At 54.0% G+C, this 18,591-nt stretch overlaps 1 protein-coding gene across 1 annotated transcript in view; it reads left to right on the top strand.

The window, feature by feature from the left end:
* Nucleotides 1-11,514, top strand: part of RUNX3 (RUNX family transcription factor 3) — a 61,089-nt gene extending 49,575 nt beyond the window's left edge. The window contains exons 5-6 of the mRNA XM_039854262.1: nt 2,727-2,885; nt 7,591-11,514. Of these exons, the coding sequence (XP_039710196.1) occupies nt 2,727-2,885; nt 7,591-8,135 (704 nt within the window). The 3' untranslated portion in view covers nt 8,136-11,514. The remainder of the gene's footprint in view (nt 1-2,726; nt 2,886-7,590) is intronic.
* The last annotated feature ends 7,077 nt before the right edge of the window (nt 11,515-18,591 follow it).

Here is an 18,591-nt window from a genome sequence, read left to right as displayed (position 1 = left end):
TGTTGAGATTGTTCTGAATTCATTTGTTCTCCAGCTCAGCCACCTCACTCCACCATTCTTGGTGGCTTCAGCAGCAAGGGCAGCATTTCCTCCAAGGCCCATCACAGCTGACGTCGAGCCTCCTGGCACTCCCCTAGAGACTACCTCCTGAGGGGCACCCATGAACCAGTCCTCAGTAGCTAAGGTTACACAACCAACCAGCAAATGAACTTGGAGGTTACAGACGGGCAGCCCCTGAGCAAAGCCTATTCTACGAAGTGGTCGGTCTGGCTTTTTCCTCCCAGTATTGGAATTAACTGTTGACGTAGAAAACATAGGAGATTTCTCGTAAAAGCAGGTTTATGGCTTCTCCTGGTCAGTTAGAAACTCTGGCAACACTGGGCCTACCCCCACTGAGTCAGCTGTCAGCTGGATTGGACGGCGACTGTCCCTTCTACAAGGTGCACCCTCTCCACTCTGCCCTAGTCCCCACCCATCCCATGTGCCTCGTTTACATGACTTGTCCGTCCCTCACAGTCGGCCGAGTTTGCAGCCCCAGCTCCAGCAGAACTCATGCCCCGGCATGTGTTCTCCTTTGTGGCCAAGGTTCCTGGGAGGCAGCAGCAGGGGGCCTGGCTGGAGGTCTAGTGGTTTCATTCCAGCTGCCAGGTGTCCCCTGGGCTCCAGGTGTGGGGACTCCTCAGAGGAGAAGGTGGGTTCCTTGGTTCTTGTTGACTTGCTGAGCCCACCGTGGCTCCCAAGTCTATCTGCTTCATTTCTAAGGGCTCTCAGATGCCCATTTGAGCTTGTGGCAGGGGCGTGTGGGGAGTCTGAAGGTCTGGGGGTCCCAGAATCCCTGGTATTCTCATTTTGAAAACCCGAAATCAGGCCTATTCCAAGGCCTCCAACTCGGTCCTTTCTTTCCTGGTGGTGGTCCTCAGTCATTTCTCACTTTTCCAGGACACAGGAAGGACAGTGAAGAGTTCGTTCTGTTTTACCTCCCACCTACTTCTCTGTTCTGTCCCTGTCAATCTAGAAAATTCCGCATGTCACTGCAGACCATGGACTCGGGCAAGACTTTCCTCTCCCTTGGCCCCTCCTCAAGCTTCTTTTCCATGGCATCCCAGGTCCAGGAAATCCTCACCCCTTCCTCAGTGTGTGACCTCGGACAAGCCTCTTCACCTCTTCGAGCCGCAACTCTCTTGCCTGTAAAAGGAGGGCGAGGCCACCCTGCCTTCCTGGCCTCCTCCCTCGGGGGCCGGGTGGAGTGGAATGGGCCAGCCCCGGTGACGGGCTGAGCAGGAGAGCCCAGGGGTGCTCAGCCTTCTGCGTGAGCAGTCCATCGCAGTGTCTGCCCTGGAGAAATCCCCAGAAGTACGGGGGTGTGAGCAGGGACAGCCCTGGGAACACTCATGTGAGGGAATAATGGAGGAAATTCGGAAACAACCTAAGAGCATATCCACGAGGGATGGCTGAGTGAGCTCCAGTGGACGTGACCCGCAGGAGCAAGGGGTGGCCGCCAGCATCACAGTGCAGTCTTCCTCGGGCTCCTGAGCTTTGCAGGAACTCTGTCATTTTCTTAGGGCTGGGTTACCCTCCCCATCTTATAGACAAGGACACTGAGACGGTGTTCCAGGGTGCGCTCCTCAAAAAGCAAGTTACAGAACGATACAACCAGGTTGAGGTCATTCAACAAAGTTCCATGAGAAACTTGCTCTGTGTTTTTCACGCATGTGAAACCAAAAAGAGGCTGGAAGGAAAGGTCTCCAAACCGATCACGTGGGGACTTCTGAGGAGGGGTTTAGGGTGGCTCAAAGCCATAGCTTTATGGGTAACGCTTTTATTCTTGTAGATAGTCACGTGTTGCTTGTGAAATGTAAAACAGGTCATTGAAAAGTGGTGTGTGTGTGTGTGTGTGAGAGAGAGAGAGAGAGAGGTGGTGGTTCCTGCAAGCTTGATGTCATTCAAGAAGACTTGAAGTGGCCTTGGCTGGTGACACAAAGGCAGGGACATGGCCTCCTTGACCCTGCCAGTACCTCTGGAGCCTAGAAAGCAAGGCCGGGGTCCTTTCTGTGTGGGCCGCGGCAGAGGGGTAATGGAAAATGCTGGCAGTTTCTCCAGTGCAATGCCCCAAGCCAGGTGCACTGGTTCCCCGTTCCCAAATTCCGGTCAGAGATGGGGGTCCAGACCCTCAGTAAGGCGCCTCACCCTCTTTTCAGCATCCTGGTGAATTTTCCTTCCGTCTGAGGCTCAGAGAGGAGAAGGCACGTGTTGGGGGTCCCGGGGTGACTCAGGGCTGGAGGGGACAGCAGTCCCATTCTAGGGCCACCTCCCATCATTCTTGCAGATGTGGAGGGTGGGGTCTGGGATGCTGGGGGGCAGAGGGTGGCAGTACTCCTGGGTTCTCTTCCTGGCCCCCACGAGAGCCTGCTCAAGCTGCTTGCCCATGCTTGTGGCCTCAGTTTCCCCTTCTGCCAGTGTGTTGTAGAGATTCGGCTATGAGAATGAGTATTCCTGCTCGAAAAGATAGGGGTGAGATCATCATGGCAGCCCCAGGGCGGCACATACGACCGTTCTCTGTTCAGAAAGTCTTTAGAGAATCTCGGAAAAGAGGTTGGTAACCTAAGGATTCTCCCTACAGAGGCCTAAAGTTAGACCTCAGGGAGAACGTCCCAGCAGAGCCAGGCAGTTCTTTTCCCCTGAGACTCTTGGGAACCAGCTGCTGACAGGCTCCCCATGCTCTGCAGGGCATCGGCAGAAGCTGGAGGACCAGACCAAGGCGTTTCCTGACCGCTTCGGGGACCTGGAACGGCTGCGCATGCGGGTGACACCGAGCACGCCCAGCCCTCGAGGCTCGCTCAGCACCACAAGCCACTTCAGCAGCCAATCCCAGACCCCCATCCAAGGTATAGTACAGCGGAGGCTGCGGTAGGGGGAGGTAGACGGGGACCTGGACGTGGTCCTTAGACGTGTGTCATTCACTGTGCCGCCCTTGCGTTATAAAGGAGGCAGCTGTGCCCATTCGCTCCGACAGGTGTTTCCTGAGGGATGCTGAGTGCCCGAGCCTGGGGTCTGCCCTTCATTCATTCGTTCACTCGGCAAACGTTTATTGGCACCCACTGTGTGCCAGACGTAGCTCCCGGCCCCAGAGATCAGCATGAACGGACATAGTCCCTGCCCTCCAGGAGCTCACTGTCTCCTGGGGAAATGGGCGTTAATCTCATAGTATGCCCATTAAAATTGAGGCATGACTGTCCGAGGAGTCTGAGGCAGACATGTCCCTGCTAAAGACACCATCCCCACCCAAGGCTCAGCTTTCTCATCTGAAAGTAGGGTGGTGGATGCCTCTACCCAGGGTTAGGGTGACAGTCAAATGCCGTTACTGAACTCAAACTGTAGAGTGATGTTGCAGCCCTGGAGAAACACACAGCATTGCCCGGGAAAGGCCCCACCAGCCCAGAGACTCCTCCCAAACAGAAGGGTGGTCCAAGACGGGAATCTCTGTCCCCATTGTCTGGATGGATTCTGCAGGCACAATCAAAGCTAGATCTCAGGCAGGCATTCCAGAGCAGACAGATGCCTGGCACATAGCAGGTGCTCAGTACCTGGTTGGTTGATGAATATTTACCCTTTGCAAGCTCTGTCAGCCAGTGGGTTTAGGCCCAGGAGGCTGTGTGCTCGGCTGGCCCCTGGGCCAGGCTGGGGCAGAGAGCACTCCTTAGCGGTACTGAACAGAGGCAGGAGTGCTGGCTGCCATCTTGCACTGTGCGTGTCAATCAGTCCTCTAGAGCATGGTTGGAACTCATCTGGCAGATGCATGATTGTGGCAGACTTGGTGCAGTCCCTTAGTTTGAAGTGAAGGTCCTTTCCTTTCTGTCCTGGGAAGCCAAGCCTTGGCCCTGCTAAGGCGAGGAGAGGCCCCAGGTCCAGCTGCTCTGAGCCTGTGGGCTAGCAAGTTTGAGATACTCAGCAGCTCTTGAACCTGGGGGCTGCAGGGTCGGGGTCTGAGGCAGTGGGAGGTACTCTGCATTCTGGGCTCATCCCCACCCCTGCCCAAAAGCTGTCCATGCTCCCGTTGCCTACCAGCTATCATTTGTCAAGTACAGTAGCCTAACACTTCAGACCTTATTCCATATGGGCAAAGCCGGGGTGCATTGGGATATTGGGGCCCAGCCTGGGAGCTCCAGAATCTAGCAGGTCGGGGATAAACAATGCCTTCCGTTCCAGCAGCTCCCATGGAAGGGGAGCCCATCTCCGCCCTCCCACCACAGTGGGGACGTGGCTGGGGAATCAGTGCCTGAGGCAGCCTGCGGGAGGCTGCACACCCACTGTCCAGCCCCAAAGGGCTGAGTCTGGCCTGGCAGCAGGAACACCTCCTGCCTCCACTCTGGGGCTGAGAGGAGAGGTGGGGCCTAGGTGGGGCGTGGCTGGCCCAGTCCTGCCCCTTTTGCTACACCCTAGGCAGGGCTCCCCAGGCCCTCCCTAGCCACCCACAGCACTGGCCCTCAGGCTGCCTGTGTGGCTCTTGACCCAGCCTGGCCTCCCCATCCCCAGGACTATCGCCTTCGGAGTAAGAGGAAGGGCTCTTGACAGCAAGGACCAGGGAAGGAGCACGGAATTGGTACTCATGCAGACCAGGCTTGGAATTCTGGCTCTGCTAGGCACTGGCTGTGTGTTCTTAAGCAAGTCACTTCACCTCTCTGAGCCTCATCTATGAAGTGGGAAGAAGGAGGTACCTGCCACAGAGGACTGTTGGCAGGGCTGGGTTTGGGGTCCTTTCATTGGCCCTCCCCTTCTGCTGGGATAAGCCTCTGCCTTCAGACTCCATCCTGGGGATCCCCTCAAACACTCCACCACCACTCCTCTTGGTGCCTGTTAATAGCTTTGACCCCCAGCTTTGGTCATTGTCAAGCAGTGCAGAGGCCCCGACTCTTCATACCCCAGCCCCCAGCCCCTGGCTGCGGCTGCCCACAATGGGGGCTTCTCACAGCTCAAAGGCCTCATTCAGCCACCACACAGCAGCTGGGGCAATTTGGAGAAGAAAATAAACATTTCCTTCCAGTGTTGGGATTGGCTGCTCGACAGCTGGTCAGCTCCGGTTTCCTGGGGCTCCTGGGCTGGGGGAGCTGAGGGGCAGGAGCCTCGGGGGTGCTGAGGGCAGATGCTTCCCCACCACCCTGGGAGGGAGGCAGAAGGGGACAGTGGCTGTCTGGGCAGGTCCAGCTCAGAGCCCGCAGCCCATGTGAACTCCAAGGCCACACATACCAGGCCCAGGCCCACCTCGCATGGCTTTGGCCTTGTGTTTCCTGTGCTGCAGCCCCACTGTCATATCCTGGGGTCCCTGTTTGGGTTTCCTTTGTTTTGAGAATGGAGTTCCTGTCAGGTAGGCAACACTGACTTCCTGGGCTCAGAGTGAAGGCATTAGCTTCATGCTTGGCTGTGCTCGGGGTGCCAGGCACTGCCAACAAGGCCTTCCCCACCTGGGGTTCCCAGATGAGGGCAGGGAGCTAGGCAACTCTGACCCCCTAGGCTTCGAGGAAGCACTGACCAGACAAGAGACCTGTTAGGAGGGTACCAGGTGTTCCAGAAGGACACCTGCCCCCACATCCCCCCACGTTGAGCCCGAGAGCATCATTCCATTCTGCTCCACGGCCAGGACTGGAGGCCACTGCTGAGGAAGCATCTCCAGCTGAGTTGGGAAGACCCCAAAGCCCACACAAGTTACAAGTCTCACCTGAGGGCACGCACATCTGGGGAAGCCAGAGGCCTGAGGGCATCCGTAGCTCTCTATCCCCAGCCGAGGGCTGTGCCCACCAGGAGCTGCCCAGAGGACAGAGGCTGGTCTCCGAGTCCTCTTTGGTGGAGTGGCACGGAGGAGTTGGCGCCAGACAGACTTCCCCTCGGGACCACTGCTGGGGGCTCATCCACTTCCCCACTGCTGCCCAGAGTCACCTCCTTGGCCAGGGTGCAAGGAAGGCCCAGGACTGGGCTCATTTTTGCAGGGCTCTGAATGGCCCAGTTCTCCCGGGTGCCCAGAGCAAGAGGTGTCATAGCCACTGCAGCAGTGCAAACCCTCATCAGGCCTCTACTCTGTACCCAATCTAAGCACTTTACGTGTATTAACCATTTAATCCCTAGGAGCTATTACTATCTCCATTTTTCACATGGGAAGATTGATGCACAGAGAGGTTAAGTGACTTGTCCAAGAACACACAGCTAGTAAGTGTCAGAACCAGGATCAGTATCCAGCCACAGAGACCACACAGTTAGCCTTCGTTCTGTGCTGCCTTAGAGGTGGGACAGTCAGGCCCGTACCGGGGTTCAGGACCGGAACCGTAGGATTTTGTCCTAGGGTCCTTAGACAAGGGCCTCGCCCTTTCTTGGCCTCTGTTTCCCTTTCAAGGGGCTTAGACTTAATCCCAGGGCCCCTTTCACTGCTAAGGGTTTGGGTTCTATGCCAAACAGCGGGCAGAAGCTCAGATGACTCCAGGGAGGAACCAAACTGCAGGAGCTGGGCAGGGCCTGGGCTGGACACTGGGTCTCTTTTTGACAAGAGCAGGGCCTTGGCCACCAAGCGCCTCTGGCTGCCATCTCGCTTTGCTGCTGAGGCAGGCGGAGGTGGCCTCTCGTTGTGCAGGACAGCCCTGGAGACGCAGGCCCGGGGCGAGGTGTGTGGGGCTGGGGAGCACACAGAGCCACTGCAGACCGAGCCCCCACCACACAGGCGTGAGCTCGCGTAACCTAACTGAGCCCCACCTGGGCAGGGGCAGGCCTGCACCACGCCCCAGCAGAGAGCAGAAGGCAGAGGTCTCATGAGGAGTTCAAGTCCTTTCTGCAGTGTCAAGAAAATTAGTCTTTGTCTCTGCCTCAGTTTCCTTACCTGCACAAGCAGACTGCAAATCCCCATCTTGTAGGGCCATTGCAGACCCGCTCCACACCCACGGTCTTGCCAGTTTTTAACCAGGAGGAAGGGAGGCAGAAGCTGCCAGGCCAGTCCTGCTGGGAGGCCGGTCTTGTCCTTGTCAGCTACCCACACCCCCAACAGCCCGGGGTGGGGCAGGGGGGCGGCCAGCCTTCACCCCCTGACAGCCTCTGCACTGCTAGGCTGTGAAGAGAATTCCATTAGGTAAAGAAGAACCCCCCCACACTTCTGCCTGCCCAGGGAGGCCCTGTGGCCACCTGCAGCCCAGGTACCTGTTCCCACCCGCTTCCCAGGTGGGGCCACGTTCAGAGTCAGGCAGGCTCCTGCCCCCAGGCAGCCAGGCCATTAAGAGCAGAGCCAGATGTGGAACAAGGAAACCCGCACCCCCTCACACACAGGCCTGAGGTCATTCCTTTTCTTATTTTTTATATTTTTATTTTTATTTATTTTATTTTATTTTTATTTCATTATATTTATTGGTGTAACGTTGGTTAATAAGATAGATAAACTCCAGGTGAACAACCTCATAATACAACATCTATATACTCTATATCCCCGTGTGATCACCACCAGAGGCCCAGTCTGCTTCCGTCGCCAGGTATTTGACGCCCTTTACTGAGGTCCTTCTTGAAGAAGGCCGCTGGGGAAGTGTCGGACTGCCACTGACCGCCCTCCTTGCTGTCCCCCAGGCACCTCGGACCTGAACCCTTTCACCGACCCCCGCCAGTTCGACCGCTCCTTCTCAGCGCTGCAGACCCTCCCCGAGACCCGCTTCACGGACCCCAGGATGCATTACCCGGGGGCCATGCCAACCGCCTTCCCCTACAGTGCCACGCCCTCGGGCACGAGCATCAGCAGCCTCAGTGTGGCCAGCATGCCGGCCACCAGCCGCTTCCACCACACCTACCTCCCGCCGCCCTACCCTGGGACACCGCAGAACCAGAGCGGGCCCTTCCAGACCAACCCGTCCCCCTACCACCTGTACTACGGTGCGTCCTCCGGCTCCTACCAGTTCTCCATGGTGGCCGGCAGCAGCGGGGGCGGCGACCGCTCACCCACCCGCATGCTGGCCTCTTGCACCAGCAGCGCCGCCTCCGCGGCCGCCGGCAACCTCATGAACCCCAGCTTGGGAGGCCAGAGCGACGGCGTGGAGGGCGACGGCAGCCACAGCAACTCGCCCAGCACCCTGAGCACGCCGGGCCGCATGGACGAGGCCGTGTGGCGGCCCTACTGACCACCCGGGGCAAAGAGGACTGCTCCCGATGGGGGCGGGGACCCCGAGAACCTTCCTGACGAGTGGCTGGCCCAGCTCCGAGGCTCGGGGCAGGAATGGGACCTATACTCTGTGGCGATCACGGGCCCAGGGTCCGTGGGTCCTGGGGCCCAGAGCTGGTGGGTGGCTCTGGGAGCATCTAGTCTAGCCACATCTTTGTACAGAGGGCTAGGGGCCGCCCCCAGCCCACATCCTAGTCATCTCATCCCACTCTCCTGTGGGAAAAGTATCCTCTTCCCGCCACCTCCCCTGTCGACCTGGCCATTCCCAGCAATGCCCAGTATTGTCATGGGGCCTAGGTTTCCTGGGACAGACCATTGTCTGTTCCAGAGAGAGGCTGCATTTGCCCACACAGTTTGGCCTCTTATCCACGGGGCCCTGGAAAGCCCTCCCCACCCCCACCTTCCTCAAAGACCCTGCACCCCAGGAGCCCAGCCCTTCCTCCACATTTATGCAAATTGATTCAAAACTGAAGAGTCTCCTCACCCTGAGAGGGGTTCCCCTCATTGTATAGACAGGGAAGGGACCCATCCAGAGGACCCAGGAAATCACTGGCAGAGATGAGAATACTCCCAAGCCAGTCCCCCCAGCTCCGCTTCCCCACAATTTCTAACAGCTAAGAAGCCCCCATCCCTGTCCCAGCTATTTGTGGGTCCCAAGCCCCAAACTAGACTAGCCTATGGAGGTAGGTCCCTAAAACCAAGGAAAGCACCTGCAGACGAGTCCTCCATGCACTTTACCAGCCCAAGGCATTCACCTGCTGTTCTCTCGGTGGGGAGCCGGGGATTCCCCCTTCTGCCTAGGCTGGTCTCAGAATTGCCATTTTTGGAGAGAGCACAGGGACCAGATGGGTCCTGGCAGAAAGCACTGAGGTGAAGGGTCTCGCAGTCAGATGTCAGCATCCTCGTCTCACCTAGGCCCGGCCAAGCCGTGCAGACCCCCAGCCTCGTGGGGAGGCCCCGCCACATCTCCCGACCTCTGACACACAACTCCCCGTCTTTAACCAGTCTGTGCTCCACAAGCCGTCGTGAGCAAAAACTAGTTTTTAAAGCTGATTTCAGAAAACGAAGCTTCAGTCCAACATTTTCAAACACATGCTCTCTTACAGGTAAAGCCCCGTGATCCCGTGATAGCGAACAGTACCCCTTACCCCTCCCAGCGATTCCGTCGTTGGGACCTCAATATTTCCTCAAGAAGTCACATCCCTTCCATAGCATTCCGCCAACGTCCTTCAAAGGCCGGCCCTGCTGGGGGCCGAGGGGAACGCTGATGAGATGCTGGCATCGCACATCTGTGGCTCTTAGACACGTGCCCTGGTCCTGGTGGGTGGGATGTGAGAGGTGGAGAGCAGTGGCTGCCTGACGGCAGAGCGGAGGAGCTGGCAAAGGCTCACCAGCCTCAGCTCGGCCCACTCTGCGCCGCTTCAGTCTGCAAATGGGACGGCAAGCCTTGCCCAAGGGGTCAGGCCGCGTGGATTCTCGTGTCTGAATTCTTTAATTCTAGAAAAGCTTAGGTGGAAAAGGGCAAGAAAACTCTCGTAAGGGGTAGGCAGCATGTGGTTTTCAGCAGTTGTTTCAGCCATATCCTCTGTGGATGTGGAAATCTCCCCTGCAGGATGCTCCTCAGTGGCCGTCTCTGTCATAGTGCTCGGCCTGCCGTACCAACCACAGCCCGTAACAACAGCCAGATGTGAACACCGGATACACACTCTGGCAGGTCGGGGAGTCCTTCTGGCGATCTTATTTAAACCCCTCCTGCTGCGATTTCTCTTGTCCTGCCCTCACTGGAAAAAGAGCAGTCTCCATCTCTTCACAATAGCTGCTGGGGGTGTCCTGCTGACTCCCTGCACCCAGGGTGGCTCCCCACCTCTTCTCAGGAAGCAGCTACAAACCCTTCTTCAGTCCTGTTCTCTGTGGTCGTAGACTGTGTGGGAGGCCCCCTCAGGTTCCCAGTGCCCAGCACTTTGTAGCCCCACCTCGGATTACTCCCCCTTCCTGATGTCCAAGCCCTGGTCGGGGCAGGGACAGGAAATAAATTGATCCTACCCCCCACCCCTGACTGGAAATGACAGCGGCCATGCCGAATCTGTGTTTAAGGCCCAGAGTGGCTACAGACAGCCTGGGCTTGTAGAAATGGGCTTTTACTTACAAGGCTGCTTTCAAGTTGTACCAGGCAAACACACTGATTTAGAAAGCACAAGGAGACGAAGGCGTTTTGGTACCATGTTACTGTAAGCTTGGTGGTGGTGGGTACATATCCTTTGTGACATATTGTCATGCCGAGGTGTTAATACCTGCTACACTCACATCTTCCATAAAACCGTTCCAGACCTGGGAAGAGGGTAGGGAGGGGTGGAAACTGCTTTGCACTATAATTTGCTTGGTGTGTTTGTTTTTAATGCACAACTTGCTTGTATAGTAAACTGTCTGTCTTCTGTACTATTTAACTGTAAAATGGAATTTTGACTGATTTATTATAATATAACTCTGAGATGTATTGAAGGATCCCAATGCCGGGCTTCTAGGGCTGTGTGCATGGCGGGGGTGGGTGAGGATGGAGACCTCCCACCATGGCCGAGGAAGAATGGGCTGGGGCCTGGGGCCCTGAACACGACCAAACACACTGCTGTGGAGACCCCAGCGCTCTGGCCTCCCTGCATCAGCTCCATCAGGAATGGCCGCACAAACCACCCTGGGCGAGTGCAGCAGTCGAGGCCCCCTCCTGGTGTGGCCGGGACCCCAGAAGAACGTCAGGTCTGCAAGGCGTCGCCGCCCTTTCTCCCTTCACAAGTGGCCTGTGATTTTTGCACGTGTAGGCAGAAGCTGTGCACCTCGTCCAGCTTTTCCCCAGGCTCAGAGTTGGGGAGAGGGCAGAAGCAGGTGGAGCATAAAGCAGCCTTGGTGAGAATCCCCTCTGGGACTTGTGTTTGCTGGGACAGTGGCAAGTTAGCAGCAATCAGAATACAAAGCAAACAGCCATGTCATCAGCTCCCCCATTTTGCAGATGAAACACCTGAGGCGCAAAGAGAGGGTGTCGTCTGTCTTCACATCTCCCTGGAGTTGTTCGTGGCTGAGCTAGGACCGTGGCCTGATGCTGGGGGCTATGGGTGTGATGGCGTGGGGACCTGTCTTAGCAGCGCCCCACCCCCACCCTGCCAGCAAGGAAGCCTGGTCCACCATGCCTGTCTAGTTGAGACTTGTGGAGGAGAATTTTCATAAAACAGACCTTATTTTCAAGTGAAAGTACACACTTCAAAAGCCAATCCCACTTGGCCTTATTCAGTTAGGTTGGTCTGCCTGAAACTCAACACCCAACAGGAAGTTCCATTTCCCCAGCCTAACTCCACCCCGCCCCCACCCCCCGGCATCTCCCCTGCCCAAGGGGGCAGCAGGTTCTTCTCTGAGCAGAATTCCAGCCATAGCTGCAGCATTTCATTCTGGGTGTGCTCTGAATGACATCTGCCCAGGTGAGCAGGGCCGGTCCTGAAGCAGTGTCCACAGGCTAACACTCTGTATTTGGGGTCACTTAGTAGAGATGATGGAGATTATGAAAGGACCACAGTTCAGGCCCCTCCTGACCAGTCTCACTTTGGTGCCACAGCTGGTGGGAGAACAGCTGTGGCCTCCATAGCCCCTGACTCAAATCTCCATTATCTTCACCCCACCAGGCACAACCTAGCACATCCAGTTTTCTCAAAGGAAAACTGAGGCCCAGAGAAGTCCAGGACTTGCTGGCAGTGGCACACAGTTTGAGAGCTATGGTGGGAAGCACTGCAGTAACCACAGTGGCCTGCAGGTGGCAGCAGGTGAGGCGAGAGTGGACCTTCCCCTCCAGAGAAGGATGAGAAGGGGCTGCCTCAACTGCAGCCAGAATTAGGTTAGGTATTAGCATTTCCTAATCTCAAAGCTGGGGCGAGTGTCTGGATGTGCAAGAAGTTTCCTTTCGTCCTTTAGCTATGTGGCTGTGAGAGGTCCCTGTCCCTCTCTGAGCCTCCTTTTTTATTCAGATCTTACATAGCACCTCCTACGTGCCAGACGTATAGCAGGATCACAGGTCCCGTGGCCCCCAGAGACCCTGCTTTAGGATAGGAGCTTACTGGGCTTAAAGGGACGGTTGACATCCGTAGTCCAGCAACCCCAGCCTCCTAGAGCCCTGGCCCCACCTTCGTACCCCCACCTCTACCCCCAGCCACCAGCAAGACCTTAAGTCAGGGTCAGGAGGCCATCTCGTTCCAGAGTTGCTTCTCTCTGGGCTGTGCCTGCAGTTTCTCCAGCCCCACTCCAGCCCCCACAGCCTGCGGCTGGCCACGGACAAGCTGAGAGAGGCAGTACTGGCTTTGGGGCTCCCAGAGACGGTCTTCTGGTCGTCTGTGCTTGGCACCTCCTAAGGAATGACGTGGCCCCCAGACAGACCTGCCCCGCTGGCCTCAGGGAGCAGCCCTCAAACTGCTGGACTTCTGGCCATGGAGATGGCTTTGGCTTTTATTCTGAGAAATGGACATCTTGGCGGGATTTTCTGGGCCTGAGATAACGGCGTGTGCCCAGGGGGAAAATCGGACCTCCTGAGGGTCTGAGCGGACGGCCGTGAGAGCTGTCCCAGTGTGTGCTCCACACCGGTGACGTGGAGCAGGACCAGGCTGGACACTGACCTAGGCCCGCCTCACTCCTCCCTTGCCTCAGACTGCACGCCATAAACACAGCCACCCAGGCCCCCACAGCACGGCCCAGGGGGCCACTCTCGACCCCACCAGACATCCAGCCTGGCTATGCGAGCAGCAAATGCACCTCAGTGGGTCGGTTCATTTTGGGGTCATAAATGAAATGAGCTGTCAGACACAGAGAGGTGGGGGGAGGCAGAGTGAAAGAACGAACTGTTCCATTTGGAAACCCAGAGAGCCCCCCAATCCTCTCCACGAGGGCCGGGGGGCTGGTGAGGGCCTACATCCCCCAACATTCGCACCCACACCTGTGTGGTCCAGCAGCTCGAGGAGCCTGGGGAGCCGGATTCCAGGCTTCCTATTTTTAGTTTTGCAGCTACACGCGTGCTGTTTGTTTTATATATTTATATTCACCCGCAGAGAGCCTGCCCTGAGCCCGGCGAGGAGGAAGCCCTCAGGCAGAGGGGAGTGGGGCAGCCCAGAGCCAGTTTTCTGGACCCACCCTTCCTCTGTGCCCAGGCCAGCTGCTGGAAACAGTGTGGCCTCATGGGGGTCCTAATGGGTGGCAGCCGTTCGGGCCGTGCCACCCCACTCTGCTCTCTAGGCCTGGTGTCTGCATGGACTTGGCTAGCGTTCATTTACTCATTCACCAAACATAGACCCAAGCCGCACCCTACCCCCCGAGTGCCAGACAGCCAGAAGAAAAGGCATGTGAAGTCGCAGCCATGCCCCTGAGGAGTTCCTAGAGCAGACAGACAGGAAAACAATTCAAACCCTTGGAATACACAGGGTGGGTAAGACCAGGTGGAGAGATGAACAGAAATTCACCAGGCAGAGAGGCAGCAGGAGGGCCTTCTGTGCATGCGCAAATGTCTGGAGAACAGGAATGTGGCTGAGCTGGAGAGGATGGTGGGGAAGACGGAATGATGGCGACGGGAGAGGGGAAGCGAGCAGGCCCGTGTCATGGGAGCTGAAGGCCAAGCTGAAGGGCTTGGATTTGGTCCTGTGGGCACTGGAGAGCCCAGCTGAGGTATGGCGGCATATTCCAATGGGTGCGTTTGGAGGGGATCACCATGGCAGCACAGAACGTGGGCTGCATGGAGGTGCTGAGACCTGGTCACAGGCTACTGCAATAGTCCAAGCAAAGGAGAGTGAAGCTTGCACAGATGGTGTGAAGAGGAGCTAAGCGTACCTAAGGCATCTTTAGCACTGAAGTCCTAAGAAGGACCCATGCTCCGTCTCTCAGGGATCATGGCACTTGAGGGAGCTACTTGGGACAAGATCTTGATAATAGTTTTTGCCATTGTGCAGTAACAACAGCCCTGCCATCTCCCTGGCCCCCACCCTACAGGTTTTTAGTGAAGTCTTAAATCCTGCCTCATGACAATCCCTTGACCGTACTCAAGGCCACACGCAGCCTCTCCGACTAAAAGTTCTAGAGTTCAGAGTCTAGTCCAGCCACGCTTACTCCTCTGAGACCCAAAGATTTAATGGTTATAAGACCCTGAGCCTGAGGTTCCCAAGTTTTATGTATTGAATTTTAAAATCACATAATCATGGGAGAAAAAGTGGATGATACAGATTACCAACAAGAACAAAAGGAAAATTACCCATAATCTCGCTCTTCCAGAGAAAACCAAAGTTATTCTTTTCAAGGGTTTTACTTCCCATCCAGGTCTTTATTTTCTATAAATATAGAAACACTTTCCTAAGAATAAACATTTTTCTAGCCAAGTGCACAATGTATATGCAGTATATCAATTAATATAATTTTAAAGTAGAAATAAAAGTAATCTAGAATGAAATCACTGGAAAGATAATTTTCTTCTTCATATTCTTTGGTGTTTTTCAAGTTTTCTAAAAGGATAACATTTGGTAGAGGTATAGTATATTAAACTTCTATACCCTGATAAATATTCAAGCAAAGGAGTTCAAGAACATGCTTGGATGGACAAACTCATTTGATATTAGCTAATGTGTCACCTCTTCCAGGTAGTCTTTCTGATAACCCCATGCTGGGTTTGGTGTCTTCTCAGGGCATTTACCTTGGAATAATAATCATAATCATAATCATAGCAGCTAATACTTCATGCCAGACACTCATGAATATTTTGCCATTTTTAATTCAGCCTGTTAAGGTATGTGCTACTGTTATCTCCATTTTACAGATGAGAAAAACCAAGGAATAAGATGAACCTTCTCTTAATCATAATGAGGGGAGAGTAATACCTGAAAAGATTGAGTTTAAACTTCCCATCAGCTAAAGGTATTGGAGGCTCAAAGTAAGAATGAAGTCGACTCTAAGAAAAAGGTGGCGATTCTTACACACCTCAGTTTGTGCCCCCCTGACTCAAACTTGCCACAAAGACTGATCCTCGAAGGGAAAAAGAAAGGAACGAAAAATGAGAAAATGTCTTTTTTTTTTTTTTAAGCAGAGCAGAAAGAACATAAAGTTTCATGGCTCTTTCTCCGCTTCTGAGAGTGACTGTGTCTACCTTTCTGAGTTCTGATTCTAAGAGTTCAAAAAGTGTAAAATCAAAAGAGACAAGTCACTGTCTCTGTACCCTCCAGGGACTCCTAGCCCATCCTGCCCCACTCAAGGGGACGCCCTATGAATGAGACCCCGGCCTCTTTATGGCAGGGCTCACTCACCCTGGATATGCACACGGTGGGAATATCTTCAGAGGTGGCAGTCTTGCCCTGTTTCACACAAGTTCCATTTCTTTTTCCATGAAAACAACTCAGTCCTAAATCACCGACGCCTGAAATTAGAAAAATACGAGGCCCATATTATCATAAAACTATTTTAACACGGTGAGGCCCTCTCGGTGGCAGGAGGGGTGGCCAAGAGCTCCACAAGCAGCCCCTTCCAGTTGCAGCCGCTGGGAAGGCTCAGAGGGACGAGAAATTTGGTTTTCATTAGCGGCGAATGTGAGGGGTTCTGTCGCTCTGAATGGACCTTTGATTCTGGCTGGCGGTGGAATCTTTCCAGGACCCAGTGAGTTTTGTTTTGTTTTGTTGTTTTTTTTTTTCATATAAAACGGGCCAGGCCCTTCTAGCTTATATCTCCCTGAACTACACAGGAATTGGGCAACACCCCAACCTCTTGACTTCTAAAGTCAACAGCCGGGGCCGGCAGGAGGGTCACCCGAGACCATTCGGCTTTATTGACTCTGAGGTTTTATTAAAAATGTTATGTTTCCTTGAGGTCTGAGCCAGACCCAACAAGAAGACTGGCCAGTGAAGGGCTGGGACGGGCCAAGGGGCTTTTCACCACCTGGAAGAGAGCCCATCCCAACCTGCTTTCTCCCACCCCGGTGACCCTCAGAAATGGCCTCCACTTCAGAATCTCCACAGAAAACCTCTTTATCCCCTTCTGTCTACTTCATCGTTGGCCTGCTTGTTCGTCCATCCGACACACACGGTTAAGCACCTCCTGCAGGGCCGAGTGTTTGGGATGCAGCTATGAGTCAAGGCCTTCAGCCCCATGGAGCTCACGCCCTCGTTGGAGAAGGCCACCAACAAACAAATAACTATATGACATGATTTCAGATAGTAATAAGGGCAATAAAAAATAAAATGGGAGGATATGATGGAGGAAGACAGGGATTTGCGAGACGGCATAAGATAAGGTAGTCAGGGAAGGCCCCTCTGAGAGGTGACTCTAGGCTCCCATGAGCTTAGCCAAGCTCATCCCATGAGCTTAGCCAAGTTCAGCCCAGTCTCAGCTACTGGTACCTTTACTGGAGCAGGTTAACGCAGCGTCTGGAATTTAGTAGGCAGCTATGGACTTGGCAATGAGTTTTTTCGTGATGTCCGAGCAGCATGCCTTGACATGGCAGGGAAAGCAGAACACCTGTGCCGCCCCTCCCAAGGGTCTAGGATAACCGTGCTGCTCGTCATAATATCGTTGCCAGGAACTGCCTGAGGTCAGGTTCCCCAGAAGCAGATCCAGAGATAGGGGTTTTTGTGGGGTGGTGCTTTCAAAAGGAGAATGAGGGAAGTAAGACAGAGTAGGGGAAGAAAGGTGATCCGTGATGGCTTTGAGCTGGAGATTGGCCTCATTCTGATCTCACAGGGGCCTCTGGAGCATGAATTGGCCCTCTGAGTTACCCCCCAGGGAGCAGGCCTTCTGTCCACCCATGTCCGTCATCCAGACAGTTTGGCTGGCTGATCCCCTGGAGGGGTAGAAAGCCCCTGGTAAGATCTCTACTGATGGGCAGAGAACTGTTCTCCAAACAAAGGGGCAGATATGAGCTGTTAGCAGCCAACACTCCCGTGATGTCAGCACGATGGACCTGGGTGATGACTGTAGAGTCAGCGTGATCGAGGACAGTGTAGTGGACGCTGCTGGAGAGTTACCCACACCCCCTCCACGGGGCAGTGCCCCATTCCCCTGATGCTGTGAGCTCGAAGAGGAGAAAGTGGCAAGAACATGCGTGCCCATGAAGATTTGGGGGTCCGCCATGCGGATGAAGAAGTTAAGGAGCCGAGGAGCCGAAGCGTGCCAAGCCATCGCCTTGAAGGGAAACGACAAGGTGCTGCACCTTTCGCCTTCTACTGTATGGTGGGCAAAAAAATGCCCCCAACACACACACCAAAAAATATGTCCACGTCCCAATCCCTGAAGCCTGGGACTGTTACTTTATTTGGAAAATGGGTCTTTACAGATGTACTTAAGTGAAGGACCTCAAGTTGAGGATATAATCTTGGGTTATCTGAGCAGTTCCTAAATCTAGTGACAAACGTTCGTGTACGAGACACACGGAGAAGAGGAGAAAGCAATGTGACCACAGAGGCAGAGACTGGCGCGATGAAGCCATAGGCCAAGGAACGCCTGGAGCCACCAGAGACCGGAGGAGGCAAAGAATGGATTGTTCCCTAGAGCCTTCGAAGGGAGCACAGCCCTAACAACAGATCAGACTTCTGACCTGCAGAACTTTGAGAGAATAAATGTATTTTGTTTTAAGCCAGCCTCTTTGGCCTCTGAATTTTGGAGAAGCATATACCACACTTGGGAATACTACTCTGACCTGTTTATTGGGCGGTCAGAAAGCTATCAGGTTTTTTTATTGTGTTAAAATGCACATAATATGAAATTTGCCATCTTAATGATTCAAGTGTACAGTACAGTGGCATTAAATACATTCACTTTTTTGTATGACCATCATCACCATCCATCTCCATAACTCTTTTCATTTTGTAAAACTGAAACTCTATGCTCATTAAAAAATAACTCCCCCACTTCCCCTCCCCCTCGTCCCTGGCAACCATCACTCCACTTTGTCTCTATGATGTCGATTAAGTATCTCATATAAGTGGAATCAGACAGTGTTTGTAACCGGCTGATGTCACGTAGCATAATACCCTCAAGTTTCATCCACATTGTAGCATGTGACAGGCTTTCCTTCTCTTTTAAGGCTGAATAATATATCTTTGCATGGATGTACCACATTATGCTCATCCATTCATTTGTCGTTGGATACTTGGGTTGCTTCCACATTTTAGCTATTTTGAATAACATTGCTATAAACATGGGTGTAAAAATATTTTATCAAAACTTCACTTTCTCTTCTTCTGGAGTTACCCACATACCCAGAAGTGGAATTGCTGGATCATATGCCAATTCTATTTTTAATTTTTCGAGGAGCCGCCGTACTGTTTTCCATAGTGGCTATACCATTTGACATTCCCACCAACAGCACACGAGGGTTTCAATTTCTCCACACCTTTGCCAATAGAACGTTATCACTTTTGAGA

Source organism: Pteropus medius, unplaced genomic scaffold, assembly GCF_902729225.1.
Source record: "Pteropus medius unplaced genomic scaffold, Ma_sr-lr_union100, whole genome shotgun sequence".
Classification (NCBI taxonomy): Eukaryota; Metazoa; Chordata; class Mammalia; order Chiroptera; family Pteropodidae; genus Pteropus; species Pteropus medius.
This window is presented reverse-complemented; position numbering and strand designations above follow the sequence as displayed.